Below are 16,933 nucleotides of genomic sequence, written 5' to 3' on the forward strand. Positions count from 1 at the left end.
GAGGGAGAGAGAGAGAAGTAGAGAAAGTGTGAGCATGTGTGTTTCTATCCACTGGTTCACTCCCCAAATGGCACTGATGGCCAGGATTGAGCCGGGCCCAAGCCAGGAGCCAAGAGCTTCATCCCTGTCTCCCACTTCTGTGGCACGGGCCAAGAATTTGGGCCATTTTCTGTTGCTTTTCTCAGGCCATCGACAGGGAGCTGGATGGGAAGTGGAGCAATTGGGGCATGCACTGGCACCTGTGTGGGATGCCTGCGTTGTAGGCAGCAGCTTTATCAGCTGTGCCACAACACTGGCCCCAATATTACACATTTAATTCCTTATACTTGAAAGTGGGAAAAGATCATTTAAACTGTAAGAAAAAATTACAGTTCTTGGAATTTAAATTGAATCTTTAGAATACAAACTCATTTTACTATGGACCTCAGCAGACAAAAAATTAGGAAATAATTTTGTTCCCAAATGAGATCCTAAGTGCATCCCTTAAGTGGAGTCTGAGCCGTTCACTTGACCTTTTCTTGTTTGGCTAATACTGGATTCATCTTTTCTGGTCATTCAGGAAGCATTCAGATAAATTATTGTGGAAGTCGTCTCCTGAGTTAAATAAAGCCTGCCAAATGGTGTGTGTGTGTGTGCGTTTGTTGATTTCCTCAGTGCCTCCGTAGGACAGTGTAATCTTTCTTTCATAGAAGTTTGCCAGTGTTCTGGACTACTTCTCAAGCCAAGACAATAATGTACAAGATTTTTCCTTCCCTCCCTCCTCCTCTCCCATCCTCCCTCCCTCCCTCCCTCTCCCTTCCCTTGTTTCCTCCCTCCCTCCCTCCCTTCTTTCCCTCCTTTCCCTCCCTCCTTCCCTTCTACTTCTCTTGAACATATCAATAGAACTAAGATAGAATCATCTGTCTGTAGGATGTTTACTCCTTAGGACAGTGGGTATAGTCAGAGAGTAGCCATAAATTGACTTTCTGGGTGATTTGCATTGTCAGTTACTGACATGCTTTTCTCCATTTGTGTATTTCATCAGTTTTCATCAAGAAATAACACTTTATTATTTAGCTTAAGGTTTGTGCTGATCTTGCTTTGCTTGATTTTCTTTGAAATATAGCCTTCACCTAACTCAAATGATTCCAGATTAAATGATGAAGCTATCGCCAAGCAGTTGCAACTTGATGAAGATGCAGAGGTATTGGCAGTTTGTTTGGATAGCATTAATACCTTGATGTTTTCAGTTGCTATTTGGTCTAGCCAAGTTAACCAAAATTGTTGTATTCCAATTTTTAAGTCTCACTGGAAGTTAAAAGGGAAGTAAGTAAAAATATAATATGTGAAACTCTAAATTTCACAAAAAGTGAATGATGAGAACAGGGGATAATTTTTTACTTAAAGATTTATTTTTAGAGTTCTTTGAATGGAAGTTTGCTTTAATAGATTTAAACTAATTTAATTTGTTCATATCTTTTTTGACCTTGAGCAATCTCACCCATTTTTATGATTTCAATTACTGCGTGTATACTGATGACCCCTGAATTTGTCTCCAGAGCTCTCTCTCGAGCTATAACCTTATTCAGATACCTAACACTGCTCTAGGTGTTAGGTATACTGCAGTTGAGAAGAAAGAAAATGGGATATCAGATAATTAAGTGCTGTGGAGAGAAGTAAAAGAATAGTATGGGGGTAACAAGTGAGGTTATGAATATTTGATTTTAAATGGAGGAGTTAGGAAGGTTTTTCTGAGGAGGTGGCTTCAGGGCACAAGATGAAGTGATCTAGTGAGCTATGGTGCTGGCTACTGGAGGAGCAGCAAGTGCAAGTGTCCTGAAGTAGAAACATGCTCTGTGTGTGCAGAAGGTCAGTGTGACTGGGGAGGAGTGGTTGAGAAGGGTTGGGATGTGAGATAATTTTGGAGAAATGGCCAGTTGCAAACCCTCTAGGTCATTTGATAGGTCTTGGACATCTGTTAAAAGGACTTTGCCTGGTAAGAACTTTGCATTTTAGTTTCTGTGAGGTGGGGGGAGTCATTGTAGTTTGGAGTAGAGAAGTGACATTACTTGATGGCTATTAGAAGAAAGTTATTCTGGTTTCTGCGATGCTAATAAGGAGCAAGAGCAAATTGCTGACCAGTTTGGAGACCGTTAGGGGAGGGTAGATGAGAGAAGACTTTGGGTGGTCCCAGGTTGGGTGGTGAGAAGACCTCTAATCTGAAGGTGCTTTGAAAGTACAGCCTTCAAGCTGTTGAGAGGCTGGATATAAGGAGGCTTGAGCAGCTGGATAAATGGTGATACTATTTACCAAGACTGGAACACAGGAAGCAGAACAGATTTGGTGCAGAGAGATGAAGAGCCCAACTTTGAGCTTTGTAACTTTGAGACGTCTAACAGACTTCCTAGTGGAGATACAGAGCAGGTGGTTGGGTGGAGGAATCTGGAGCTCAGGGGAGAGAGGTAAGCTGAAGGTGTGTGTTTGGGAATACTGGCATTTGAATGACATTTAACGGCAGTGTAACTGATGAGCTCAAAGGGAGAGCAGGGATCAGAAGAGGAAAAGGGTCTCAGGATGGAGCTGCAGGGCACTGGTAATGTTTAGTGGTCAGGAGGGTCAGAATCTAGCAAGGAGCTTAAGAAAGAGTGGCCAGGGAAGTAGGTAGATCAGGAGAACCTGGTACTTGATGGAAGTTAAATGAAGAAAGTATTTCAGGTAGGAGTGCTTATCTTTAACAGAGGTTCCAGGCGTAGGCTCCTGATGTTTGAACCATTTCCGGTCAGTTTAAGTGTCACTTTCCAGACTCCCCCAACCATTAGAACCCACTTATATACTTCTTCTGTACCTTTCAGACAATTATGTTTTTGTTAGGTTGTGATTCCTTTCAGAGACTTTCTAGAGTTTAAAATGTAAAGGAATAAAGTATGTGTGAGTGTTGTCAGGACCATTAAGAAAAGAAACTACAGACTTCAAATTTTATAAGATATAACTTTTAAAAATATGATTAATTTCTATATTGTGCCTGCAAGATTAGAAATGTATGTATGATTTGAAATATATTTTGGCTTAGTGAAACAAACCTGTGATAATTACTTGACAGTTAAGTGGGAAAATGTCATGATTATTTTTCTGGAAGTTTTTCCAGTTTCTCCTAAGTATATAAATCCAACATTTAAAAACTTTATTTACATACACAATAAAAGCAATTCATTTTGTTAACACTTTCACAGCTCGAGAGGCAATTGCATGAAGATGAAGAGTTTGCCAGAACATTAGCCATGTTGGATGAAGAACCAAAGATCAAAAAGGTGGCATTTTGTTGGGCTGTTGGCACTTTGAGAGTACAATCCAGATCAGTGCTCCTTTTCCTACCCATGTCTTCTAGACTCTGGAGATTTAACCATGAGTAACTCTTCCAGAAAGAAGCTAAATTATTAATTATTTAATTATTATTTTAATTAATAAAAATGTTGTTAGGAACCTCACTGAGAAACTTAACTCTTTCATCAGGAAAGCTGACAAAGCCAAAGCAAACTAGAGCCTTTCTTAAAAAACAGTGAATTACCCCTTGTCTCTACCATGAGTCACAGGAGTCCTTATGTACTTGTCAGAGAGTGGTGCTTATAAAAATTCTTGTGCAACACAAGTTGAATAACTTTTAATTATTTTCAGGAAGCTTACCTTTATGAGCTATAATGTTAAGGCATTCTCAAATAATGATGAGTATATTTTTGGGACTCTTTGAAAGCATCAAGATTTTTTTAAATACTTGATCTCCAGTGAATTTGCTTTCTTGGTGATGAATCATATTGTTCATATAATTGTCAATATCAATACCTATTTTAAAGAATTTTACTTCTTTCTTTTAAAGTATGAAGTTGTGGAGCTGGCGCTGTGGCGTAGCAGGTAAAGCCACTGCCCATATGGACATCAATCTCGAACTGCTGCTGCACTTCTGATCCAGCTCTCTGCTATGGGAAAGCAGTGAAAGATGGCCCAAGTCCTTGGGCCCCTGCACCTGCGTGGAAGACCTGGAAGAAGCTCCTGGCTTTGGAACAGCCCAACTCCAGCCATTATAGTCATTTGGGGAGTGAACCAGCAAATAGAAGGTCTCTCTCTGTCTGCCTGTGCCTCTCTATAACTCTGCCTTTCAAATAAATAAATATATTAAATCTTAAAAAAAAGTTTGAAGTTGTGGACTTAGATACTGTTAGGGACCAAGTGTAATCAGGTAGTTATGAAACAGTTGGAAAGCTTTACTCCATCTAAAGATAGTCAAATTATAATTTAAAAAATTCCTTTTAAAGATTTATTTGAAAGAGAGAGAGAGAAATAGAGAAATACCAAGATACCTTCCAGCCACTGGTTTACTCCCTAAAAGACTGCAATGGCAAGGCCAGAGGCAGGAGCCTGGAACTCCAGCTGGATCTGCCATGTGGGTATCAGGAGCCCAAGCACTTGGGCCATCTTTTGCTGCTGTCCCAGGCACATTAGCAGGGAGCTGGATCAGAGGCAGAGCAGCCAGCTCTTGAACTGGTGCCCATCTGGGATGCTGGCATTATAGGCAGTGAATTAACCTGTCATGCAACAGTAGCAGCCGCCAAAGTATAATTATTTTAAAACATTGTGACACACACTTCAATTTGTCACCTCTTTTTTTGGTTTAATATTTAAAAAATTATTTTTATTTATTTGAAAGGCAGACAGAAAGAGACAAATCTTCTATCTATCTCTGCTAAAGTTCCCATCCTACCAAATTCCTGCAACAGCCGGGACTGTTCCATGCCAAAGTCAGGAGTCCAGAACTTAAGCCAGGTCTCCCAAAGGGACCCAAGAAGTTGAGCGATCACGTGTTGCCTCTTAAGGAGTGCTGCTTTAGCTGGAAGCGGAAACACATCCACCCAGGCACTTCAGTGTGGAATGTGGGTGTTCCAGTCCTTCTTAACAGCTGTGCCAAATGCCTTCCCCTTGAGCTCTTTATAAACTGGAGCTTTGAGGAAACAGTGGAGAGAATAGATTTTTTTTTTCTGCTTTAGAGAGAGTATTGTCTTATTGTTCTTTTTAGCTTTAGTTTGTTTTTATTTATGTCTTTTTAGATTTTAGTTTTTTACTGCGTAATACAAACAGTTTGAACATTGAGATAAAAGAAATAGAATTAATGTCTCCAGATTTGTGAAGTGGGATGAACTGGGATAATTTTTTTAAAAAGATTTATTTATTTATTTGAAAGGCAGAGACACAGAGTAAGGATGAGAAAGAGAAAGATATCATTCATTTGCTGGTTCACTCCCCAAATGGCCACAGTGGCTGGGCTGGGCCAGGCCAAAGCCAGGAGCCAGGAGTTTTATCTAGGTCTCCCACATGGGTGGCAGCAGCCCAAGTACTTAGGCCATCATCTGTTGCTTTCCAAGGCGCATTAGTAGGGAGCTAGATTGGAAATGGAGCAGCTGGAACTTGAACTGGCACCCATGTGGGATGCCAGAATTATAGGCAGTGACTTTACCTGCTATACCACAGTGCCAGCCCTGGGGTCCTTTTATATAAATATATTTTATGTCCTTTTACCTGTTTGTTCATCTGTAAGGTGAGGTGAGTGATAAGACATGTTTCCTTTGCCCTGGGAATTCCCTGGTGGATACATGACAGATGATTGTAATGGCCTGCTTATTGAAGGTGATCCTTAAGCTCAAAATCAGCAGTTCAGTTGATTCAGCAACAGATTTGTGGTAATAGTTTTTCTATTATTAGTCATGTTTGACATTTTAAAAATTTGTTTAGGTTCAAAAGGACATAGAAGAGGGAGAAATGTTTTCATCTGTCCAAGACAATTTAAGTAATGCAGAAAAACATAAACATCCTAAAAAAGGTAATCCTAGAGAAAAAGTAAGATGGAACATTTCTCTTTATTGAAGAAAACTCATGATAACCTTGTTTAAACATCTGTACAATAATTATATTGTTAGGCATTTTTTTCATAGCTGTTAGAGTGTGTTATTTTGAAAACTACTTGGATACTGGCTGTTGGGAGAAATGTATCATAGCTCTTAGTTTTTTGTTAGTTTTGCACATAGTGCAAGTTCAATATATGAAGGCAAAGAACTGAGTGTTTTGAGCTTCTCATGTTAGACATAGAATTGATCTATAGCTGTCCAGGTCATTGGAAGCTCTCCTGCTAATTGTCTGTAGTTTATATTTATTGTTCCTGAGAAGTGAACAGTCTGCCAGTGTAGATGGCCTTAAGCTTCTAAGTAAATTTGTTGATGCATCATCTTCCAGTCATGACACCTCAAGATTTTGAATTTTCGGGTGGTTACAAACACAGATTATTATTTTTAACTTGAGAGGAAGAGAGAAAGCTCTTGTCTACTGGCTTACTCTTGCAATGGCTGGGGCTGAGCCGGGGCTGAAGCTGGGAGCCAGGAACTCAGTCCAGGTCCCCCAGGTGGTTGGCAGGAATCCAATTATTTGAGCCTTCACTGCCAGCTCCCATGGTCTGAATTAGCAGGAAGATGCAGTCAGGAGCCAATGGCAGGAATTGGACCCAGGTACTCCAGTGTGGGAAGTGGGGGTCTTAACTGCTAGGCCGAAGTGCTTGCCCCTAAGCGCAGAAGTTTTATGTGACATATTCTAGTCGTAAGTTGTTTGTGTACAAATTAGAAAATATGGAATGAAGTGCATATCATTAAATGTTGCAGTTAGATTAGGAGTTTATAGTTAAACAATCTAGACAAATCTCTGACTATACAAAGAAGTTACATATAAATGCTTAATTAAAGAGTACTGTATAAAGAACTAAAATAACATGTTTTGAAATCATATGATTTGTGCACTAAGATTACTCAGGTGAAAAATGAAAAAAGTAGTTGTTACTGGGTATCGTTTTCTGAAAGTAACAATCATAACCTTTTCTTTCTTCTTAGTAAAAACAGAACATTTTTCAGATGAAAGGAAAAACTACAGTCCTAAGAAGCAAGCTAAATGTGGTAGTTCAAAGGAAGCCCTGGGACCTTCCAAGACAGCAGCTCTCACAACAGGAAAGTCCTCTTCACCAAAGGCCAGTTCTAAGTTGGCAGCGATGAAAATAAAAGAAGAGAGTTCTAATAAAGAAACAGAGCCTTTGGCCTCTAAAAGAAAAGAAAATGCCATTGAACTGAAAGGCGAAACAAAAACTCCTAAGAAAATCAAAAGTTCTCCAGCCAAGAAGGAGGTAGGAGCTTTCTGATGTGTTTATTTTGGGATTGTGTGTTTATGTGAATTTTTAATGATTTTTTCACTTTTTTTAAGGTTATTTATTTATTTATTTTTTAAATTTATTTATTTTTTTTGACAGGCAGAGTGGATAGAGAGAGAGACAGAGAGAAAGGTCTTCCTTTTTGCCGTTGGTTCACCCTCCAATGGCTGCCATGGCCGGCGCATCTCGCTGATCCGAAGCCAGGAGCCAGGTGCTTCTCCTGGTCTCCCATGCGGGTGCAGGGCCCAAGCTCTTGGGCCATCCTCCACTGCCTTCCCGGGCCATAGCAGAGAGCTGGCTTGGAAGAGGGGCAACCGGGATAGAATCCGGTACCCCAGCCGGGACTAGAACCCGGTGTGCCGGCGCTGCAAGGTGGAGAATTAGCCTGTTAAGCCATGGCGCCGGCCACGGTTATTTATTTATTTGTAAGACAAGGTGGGAAAGGGAGAGGGAGATGAAGCGGGAAGTTGGAAGATTGATCTTCCAATTGTTGGTTCACTCCCCAAATGGCCACAGCAGCCGTGGGTAGGCCAGGCCGAAGCCAGGAGCCAGAAACTTCGTCTGGTCTCCTGCAGGGTGGCAGGGGCCCAAGTACTTGGGTCATCTTCCATTGCCTTCCCCAGGTGTATTAGCAGGGAGCTGGATTGTACGTGGAGTAGCTAGGAGTTAAACTGGCACTCTTATGTGGGATGGGCATTGCAGGTATTGGCTTAACTACACCACAGTGCCAACCACTCACACCTTATTTCCAACTTCATAAGTCATCGTAATATTTTTAATATAAATCTTACTTAGATGCTGTTGTAGAATATAGATTACTAATATAGACAAATTAGTATTTATTGTTACTGTGTATCAGGTATTGTGTTGATACTATACATATGGTATTTTTTTTAAAGATTTATTTATTTTGAAAGGCAGAGTTAGAGAGAGAGAGGGAGGGAGAACCATCCCCTGGTTTACCTGGTTCACTTCCCAAATGGCCACCATGGCTGGGGCTGGGCCAGGCTGAAGCCAGGAGCCAGGAACTTTTAGGTCTTCCATGTGTATGCAGGGGCCCAAGCACTTGGGCCACCCTCCTCTGCTTTCCCAGGTACATTAGCAGGGAGCTGGATTGGAAATGGAGCAGCTGGGGCTCAAACTGGGGCCCTTTTGGGATGCCAACCCCTACATAGGGTATTTCATGCACTCTCACAGCAACCCTGTGAGACACTTGATTTTATTATTCACATTTTAGAGATGAAATAAACTAAAGGAGTTAAGTAACTTTATCAAGATTCTTCAGCTTCTATGTGGCAGGTCTAGCCTTGAGCTCAGGACCTCTGGAGACAAAACTGGAGTAACAGGGCCTCTAACTCTAGAGCCAGTGTCAAAGCATAGCTCCACCATGGAGCAGATGTGTGACCTGGATCTGGTACTTCCTCTTCCTATGCTTTGATCTCATATGCGATGGGGATAATAATAGTACCCAATGAACCAATCTATAAAAACCACTTAGAGCCTGGGACATAAGTGTTAGAAAAGTTTTAGCCATTGTTATTAAAATAATTGTTTTTTAGTTTTGTCTAGAATTTACATCTTTTTACTCTTACTTAACAATCTTGAGACACTGAAACCATTTTTCAAAGGGAAAAATGGTAAAATAATGATTTTTGGAAGCTTTGTTTTCAAATATATTTGAAAAGCTAATAGTCTCTTCCAGTCTTCAATTTGGAACCACTTTAGATTCATAACAAGAAACCAGTATTTGTTCATGCCTCTTAGGCACTTAGTATTAAAAGCAGAATATTGTCTATTTTAACTGCTCATCACCATTATTTTTTAGTGCAGAACCATGAAGTGCTGATGATTCAAAATGCTTTTGGTTGTGGGCAATGCTCATAAATATGCTTAAAGGAACAATTAACTTTTTGGTCTCAGATTTTTCTTCACTAAATACTTATCTGGTGGACAAATGCTTTTCTTCTGGCCCAGTAAACATGTTCAGTTTACAGAGGCTGTCTATTTTTGTGAAAGAGGAAATTTTTAAATGATACTGTTACTTTTCACTGTGCTGTTTGAAGTTGAGACAAGAGAACTTAAGCAGTTTTAGGAACAGTGGAACTTATTTTACAAATTCAGTTGATCTCAGAGTTCTGACTTCATCAAGAGGTGTGCTTCAAAGTCACTTTATAAGTAGTATATAATTCAGATTTTTTTTCATAGAATTAATTCCTAAATAGATAATTTCCCCACGCAGATTTGCACTGGGTTCTTCTGTGAAACTTATTAAAGATGTGTTTTCTAAGGCATGGCATCCGAGTGGCCGAGTGGCTGTATTGGAATTAGGTCCTCATATGGCATGTTTACTCTTAAAAAAGACATTTTGAGGTTGCTTACAAGTTAAAACAGGAAGTAGAAAAGCAACAGACTCGTGTGTGTGTGTGTAATATTTTATTTGAAAGGCAGAGTTAGAATACTGCATCTGCTGGTTCACTCCCCAGAAGGCTGCAACAACCGGGCCTAGGCCAAGCTGAAGACAGGAGCCAGGAGCTTCTTCCTGGTCTCCTATGTAGATACAGGGACCCAAGCACTTGGACCATCTTCCACTGCTTTCTCAGGCTCATTACTGGGAGCTGGATGGGAAGTGAAGCAACCAGGACTCTAACTGCCACCCATATTGGTTGCTGGCATTGCAGGCAGTGGCGTAGCCCACTAAGCCACAATGCCACCCTCCTTGTAGTGGTTCTTAAATACAAATTTTATGTATATATTAGTTTCCACATATGAGAGAAAACACGTGGTATTTATCTGTGTCTGGCTTATTTCACTTAGCAAAATGATCTCCAGTTTATTTAAATAAGAATTATTTAGAGCCCCTCTTCCCCTAGTATGCATATCCTGGGCGTATCCCATACATCTGAATCAGAAACTTGGAGGTGGGATGTGTTGTTTGAAAGTTTTCCTATGGTAACATCCTAAAGAGAATTCAGATCAGTGGGAAAGCTTATACTAGCAGGGAGTGAAGTGTGTGTGTGTTCTAGAGCCGATTGGCTTTCTTTGAGCTGGCTGTTAACTTGGAGCCTGCGCATCTCTGACTGGGGCGCTTATCTCAGGGATGTAGGGGACTGGTTTAGGGCTGTGCAGGGTCATAGGATAAACTTGGGAAATCTTGCCTGATCACCTGTATTTGGGGAAATATTTACTTTTCTTTTAAAATAAACATGGATAGATCATGGAATAGAAGTTAAGATTCATACATGCTTCTAAAAGAAAACCTTTTTCTCAGTTCTTTGCTTGGAACTAGCCCTGGTCTTTCGCCCTTGATCTGCCCTGAGGTATGTGCCTTCAGAGAGCGGACGGTTTTGAGAAGGGCAGGTGCAGCAGGGCTTGTAAGTCAGGCATCTGTAATTTGAGGCGTACCTGAACAGTTAAAGCTGTTCATCTCATGACCAAGCACAGAAGTGACTTTAATATTTGTAGATACATACTATAAAATTTGCATGAATTTTTCATGACTTTTTTCAATCTTCTTTTCCTTTCCCCAAGTCTATAAGTCCTGAAGATTCTGAAAAGAAGCGCACTAATTATCAAGCTTATCGAAGCTACTTAAACCGAGAAGGTCCCAAAGCTCTGGGCTCCAAAGAAATTCCAAAGGTAAGAGTGCTGAGAGCCCTGTGTGTGCTCATCACACACAGAGAATTAGTGCACAGGAGCGAGAGAGACCTCGGGCACTGTGTGCATCGACGTGGGGCATTGACTCACATTTTGAACCACTGCTTGATGCTTAGAAGAATTTTCCTGTCAACAGCAAGTAGCCCTGGAGAGGCTATGCTCTGAGAATATACAAGTGGCAAGACTAACGCTTTTTACTTCTGTGGCACTTGTGGTTTAAGGAAACAAACATTAAAAAAATAATTGCTTAATTATAATTGTCCTATATGCTGTGAGGGGAAAGCCCAAGATGGCTTTAGGACAGCAGAGGACCCTGGCTCTCAGTGGGGCAGGCAGAATAAGTGATATTTACATGGAGGCTTGAAGAGTGAATGGGAACCACTGTGAAGAGATGGTGATGACACAGTGATCTGGGCAGAGGAGCCAGAATGTGTGGTGTCCTGCCGTGGGCAGGATCTTGTGTGGTATGTTTGAAGAACTAGAAGAGTGATGCCGTTGGAGCATAGTGACCGGGGGATGAGAGTGGCTGCAAGTGTTAATCAGGCCACCTCTTGAAGGACCCATTTTGCCTAAGAGAAGGAGTTTTAATAGTGATGGAAGTGGGTTGAAGAGTGTGCAGAGATAAAATGGAGACAGGGTAAGTAGATAATAGTTTTGGTAAGTTTGATTGTGAAAGGGAGAGGAGAGGACTTTTAGCTAGGTGGGATTTAGGGGGGGGGGAATATGAATGTTTTATGGTGGAGATACTTAAAATATAATTTTTGCTTATGGGATGGGTCCCGCCAGAAGGGGAAAGATTGAAGTTAATAGCAGAACGAGAAGGATAATCACATGCAGTGGAGAGTTCTCAGAAGGTGAGAAGGGAAGGAAAGATACATCTTTAATGTGTATGTATATTTAATTTTCGTGTTGCTTGGTAAGCATAGCTACATATGAAGATTAGTAGTTCCCTTCACAAGGAGAGGGTAAGGATGGTGTCGTTGGGAAGTGGGGGTGGAGGAAGGAGTGACACTCAAGGGGCCAGTGGATTCTATCGGAGGCAAGAAAATGATGCCAGTCTAGCCTCCTGTACTGTGCCTGGTGTGGGAGAGACCTACCAAGTCTCTGCTGGAGAGGATGTCAGACAAAGGGGTGTCTTTAGGGGACAGCCAGGTTTCAGGGAGGGCAAGGTGTAAGAGGGAATGTTGGAGAAGAGGTTGAGAATATTGGATGTTTGCCATTCCTGCAATGAGAGCTGTGGAGTTGTAGAATGGAAGGGTTTGGTGGCAGTGCTGGAAGTACCAGGTTTGGATAAGTAAGATGACTTGCAGAGCCAAAGTGGGTGATAATTCGGGAGACAAGAGATGATTGGGATGGGGGAATATAGAGGCTTGCATGTGGCATTTTCCAGGATTGTTTTGAATTGTTACAAGGATTTCAGTACTTAGGGAGTTATAGGAGATCACTTCAGTCTTATAACTTGAAGGCTTTAAGGGATCTTGAGATGTTAGTGGAACTTTTTAGCAGATTCATGGTTATATCTCTTTGTCTTCCAAGAAAAGTTCTTTGCCTGGATTAACGAAGGATTGAATTTGTATTAGGGCAGTCTTTGAATATTGTTTTGCTCTTTTTAAGCCTGTTTTAAGTCTTTTGATCTCAGTTCCCTATTCAAAGAGTGATAAGTAATTTGGAGTGTCATATATACTTCCACTTTACTTGGTTGTACAATTTTAGTGACCTATTGTAAAAATTTTTAGTTTATAGCTATGCGCAGTTGCAGTTATGGTTAAATATCTTCCCCATCCAGCTCTCTTTGGCGATAGCTCTTGTATTATCTGAGTTAATCTTTCTAGCCAAGGGATGATGTGATCTTGTCTTCGGTAACTAGCAAGTTGTTAAACTTACTGCTGTAATCAGCAGAGAGAAGCATGAGTGCTCAGACTAGTTTTGCTTTTCAGAGTCAAAACTTTCCTTATTTAACAACAGTAGGTAGATTACATTTGGTTGTTTACTTAAAGTATGCAATTTAGTAGTTTAAATGTAAAAAACATAGCAGAAAATAGCATGAATAATTTTTGTGAGCTTTGCTACTAGTGGTGGATATGTCTGCCATTGCTAACTTTATAGCTTATTAAATGTTGCCTGTATGAGAGTGTTTTAGGATTTAGTTTCAGTTCTACTTACATGCTATAAGTTTCCAGCAAATTTTTCATGCTGAGGATATTCATGATGTCAAGAGACAAAAATCAACTTCCTGCAGTTTTGATGCCAAATTTTTCTTTGGAAAGCTACCATGTAATTTCCTCTCTGCTTGAACATTTTGATTTTTAGGGAGCTGAAAATTGCTTGGAAGGCCTTACGTTTGTAATCACAGGAGTGCTGGAGTCCATTGAACGAGAAGAGGCCAAGTCTCTAATTGAACGTTATGGAGGGAAAGTAACAGGGAACGTCAGCAAGAAGACAAACTACCTTGTCATGGGTCGTGATAGTGGACAGTCCAAGAGTGATAAGGTAGGTCCCGCTGTGCTCTCCGCAGTGCATGCCTGCTTGGCTTGGCACGCTGTGATGCGACCATTTGTAATGTTGCCCTTGAAGTGAAGAAAAAAATGGAAAAGTAATTTCTTCCTTATGTTATTTCCTTCCTGCAGAAGTGTCATTGGCTCAGACCCCAGGAGCCTGGTTTCTTAATTGAAGGCACAGTCTCTGTTTACTTGCTTAGTTGTCTTCTAGTTTAATTCTTTTTTTTTTTTTTTTGAAGATGGAAACAATTGCAGTTTTCTTTTTCTTTTAGTCCTAAGTATTCCTTTATATGCCATGGTGTACTCTATCTTAATTTTTTTTAGATTTATTTATTGATTTGAAAGTCAGAATTGCAGAGAGAGAAGTCTTCCATTCACTGGATCACTCCACAGATGGCCACAACAGCGGGGGCTAGGCCAGGCCAAAGTTAGGAGCTTCTTTAGGGTCTCCCATGTGGGTAGTAGGGGCCCAACCCTTGGGCCATCTTCCCCTACTTTCCCAGGTCACTAGCAGAGAACTGGATCGGAAATGGAGCAGCCAGGACAGGAACCTGTGCCCATATAGCATGCTGGTATCACTGGCAGTGGCCTTACCTGCTATGCCGCAATGCTGGCCCCCATCTTAATTTTTTTATATTGGAAACTTGTCTTAGTCCATGTTTTGTTTATGTAACAAAAGAGCCAAGGTGACTAACTTAGTAAGGAACAGAGGTTTATGTAGCTCACGGTTTTGGAGGCTGAAAGGCCAAGCAGCATGACTGTAGTGTGAGCCCCTTGGTAGGTGGCAGAGTGCACCCAGGAGGAAGGAGCCCATCTGCAACAGGAAGCTAGAGAGACGGGCTGGGCCAGGCTCAGGCTTTTTACCTGTGCTAGTGAGAACCCACTGGGGTCCAGGAGAAGCACCTAAACCCCTTTGAGCGAGAGCATATCCCCATTGACCAAAGGACCCCACATCTGAAAGATTGCACACCACTTCATGGTACTCCCACCCAGAGAACCACCTTCCCAACACGTGTACCTTAGAGGCATCAAACCAAATCTACACTGTAGCAGAACTCTCAGGGGAAAGAAACAGGTCAGGTAGGGTTCTGTTTAGCTGCAAGTAACAGAATACTCAGCCATTCATGGTTTAAACGAACAGCTGCTAATTTTCCTCATTTGGCAAGCATTCCATGCTGAGGGTAGTTCAGCAGCTCAGTAATGTAGCTATGCTAGGCAAGTTCCCACTCCCACCTCCCTCGCTCTTAGTGTGTTAGCTCTCATTTCACGCATGGTCTTGTGTTGTCAGCTAGCTGGAGCTCTAGGCATTTCACACATGGTCTTGTGGTTGTCAGCTAGCTGGAGCTCTAGGCATTTCAGGTCTGCGTTCAAGGCAGGAAAGAGAGCAGTGGCAAGATGTCATAATAGCTGAGACTGGCTGCACAAGAGTTTTTCCAGCAGTGCCTCTTGAAGAAGTCCACCTAGGCCTCATTGGCTGGAGCTGTCACGTGGCATCCAGGACTAAAGTGAGGCTGGGAGAATCAAGGCCTGTCTGATTGTCTTAGACCAGACGTAGTCCATCACTGGGAGACAGACACTTTGGAGTTGTGCTGGCAGGGAAGCAGGTGGTGGGAAATGTTGCCCTGTGAGTCAGACATGAGAGAGGGGATATGAAGAGCTGGATTTAGGCCCTAGGGGCTTTTCCCTTTCCAGGGGAGGAAAGCTGAAGCCATCCAGAGATGTGACACTAAAGTGACCAGTCTGTCACTCTTAGGGAATGTGTCATTCTAATAATGATACTGTTCAATGAATGTGGTTTTTTTTTTTTTTTTTTTTTTTTTTGGTATTTGCTTAGTATTCCAGTTTTATCTGACTTACAAAGCTATTTTTTCACTACTAATAGAGCCTGGAATCTTTGTTATAGAAAGGAATAGTTAATTTGCAGTTTTGACGATTTGTATTTTCTGATGAACAGGCAGCAGCCTTGGGAACAAACATTATTGATGAAGATGGCCTACTGAATCTGATTCGAACTATGCCAGGGAAGAAGTCCAAGTATGAAATAGCCGTTGAAGCTGAGGTTTGTGAAAAATGAACTTGGTTTATTTAAGTTGCTGTTTAGAAACTTGCTTGTTTCACACAGTCATACCTTGTATGGGTGCAGGCCTGTTGGCTAAAAGATTAAGCTTCCATCTACCGCAGGGAACTTCTCTCACATCCTCTGTGGCCGAAGGACTCTGCTTTAGGATGTCTTCTTGGTATATTCTTTTTCATTTCTCAAAGGAATATGAAGAGAGAGAATTGGGCTAGGTGGTGGATTTCCATTTATGTTTTGTTTATTGGACTTTCCCTCTGAAGTCTTTTTTTTTTTAAGATTTTTATTTTATTTGAGAGGTAGAATTACAGATGGAGAGAGGGAGAGACAGAGACAGGGATAAAGGTCTTCCATCTGCTGGTTCACTCCCCAAATGGCTGTGACGGCCTGAGCTGAACTGATCTGAAGCCAGGAGCCAGGAGCCGGGAGCTTCTTCCAGATCTATGTGGGTGCAGGGGCCCAAGCACTTGGGCCATCTTCCACTGCCTTCCCAGACCATTAGAGAGCTGGATTGGAAGAGGAACATTTGGGACTTGAACTGTTGACCACATGGGATGCTGGTGCCGTGGGTTGCCACAGTGCCGGCCCCATCTTCTGTATTCTTTCATTGACTTTATGCAAAAGTTTTTACTTAAGAGTTCTTTAAAGGATGTGTTCTAGATATCAGCATGATAAATTCATTTTTTAAAAAAAAGAGTTATTGCTTATTTATTTGAAAGGTAGAGTTACAGAAGAAGAGAGAAGGATCTTCTGTTTGCTGGTTCACTCCTCAAAAGGCCGCAATGACCAAGGCTGTGTTAGGCTGAAGCCAGGAGCCAGGAACTTCTTCCTGGTCTTCTACTTGGGTGCAGGGGCCCAAACACGTGGTCTGTCTTCCACTGCTTTCCCAGGTGCAGTAACAGGGAGCTAGATTGGAAATGGACCAGCCAGGTCTCAAACCAGTGCCCATATGGAATGCTGGCATCACAGGTGGCTGCTTTACAATACACTACACTGCCAGCTCCAATAAGTTCATTTTTTAAAAGCATTTATTTATTTATTTGAAAGTCAAAGTTCACAGAATGAGAGAGAGAGAGAGAGAGGTCTTCCATCTGCTGGTTCACTCTCCAGTTGGCCACAACAGCTGGAGCTGTGGCAGCTTCACTTGCTACGCCACAGCGCTGGCACCTAAATTCATTTTTAATTAAAACTATTTAGGGCTTTTTCAGATCTGACCGAAACAGCTTATTTTAGTTGTAGCATGTGTAAGAATATGTTGGCTCATGTGGTAAACTGTGGGCAGGGTGGGTCTGGTCTAGGGATCCAGGATCCTTAGATCCCTGGTCCTGGGTCCAGGACTACAGTACTTTTAGAACTCTTTCCTTGTCCATCTCTCTGTTTCTCCCTGTGTCAGCCTCATTCCTTCCTGGCATTCACCGGTTTTTTCCCCGTGATGGACGCTAGATTGTCAGCGTCTCAAGGTTGGTGTCTCTAGCTTTGTCACCCAAGAAACAAGAG

General features: G+C 41.7%; 1 protein-coding gene across 1 annotated transcript in view; it reads left to right on the forward strand.

The window, feature by feature from the left end:
* The window catches only part of RFC1 (replication factor C subunit 1), an 88,452-nt gene that overhangs the window by 50,391 nt on the left and 21,128 nt on the right, over nucleotides 1-16,933 (forward strand). The window contains exons 6-12 of the mRNA XM_062213583.1: nucleotides 1,106-1,183; nucleotides 3,210-3,287; nucleotides 5,758-5,845; nucleotides 6,900-7,186; nucleotides 10,739-10,846; nucleotides 13,175-13,354; nucleotides 15,317-15,421. Coding sequence (XP_062069567.1) covers nucleotides 1,106-1,183; nucleotides 3,210-3,287; nucleotides 5,758-5,845; nucleotides 6,900-7,186; nucleotides 10,739-10,846; nucleotides 13,175-13,354; nucleotides 15,317-15,421 — 924 coding nt within the window. The remainder of the gene's footprint in view (nucleotides 1-1,105; nucleotides 1,184-3,209; nucleotides 3,288-5,757; nucleotides 5,846-6,899; nucleotides 7,187-10,738; nucleotides 10,847-13,174; nucleotides 13,355-15,316; nucleotides 15,422-16,933) is intronic.

The sequence above is a fragment of the Lepus europaeus genome, chromosome 16 (genome assembly GCF_033115175.1).
Source record: "Lepus europaeus isolate LE1 chromosome 16, mLepTim1.pri, whole genome shotgun sequence".
Taxonomy (NCBI): domain Eukaryota; kingdom Metazoa; phylum Chordata; class Mammalia; order Lagomorpha; family Leporidae; genus Lepus; species Lepus europaeus.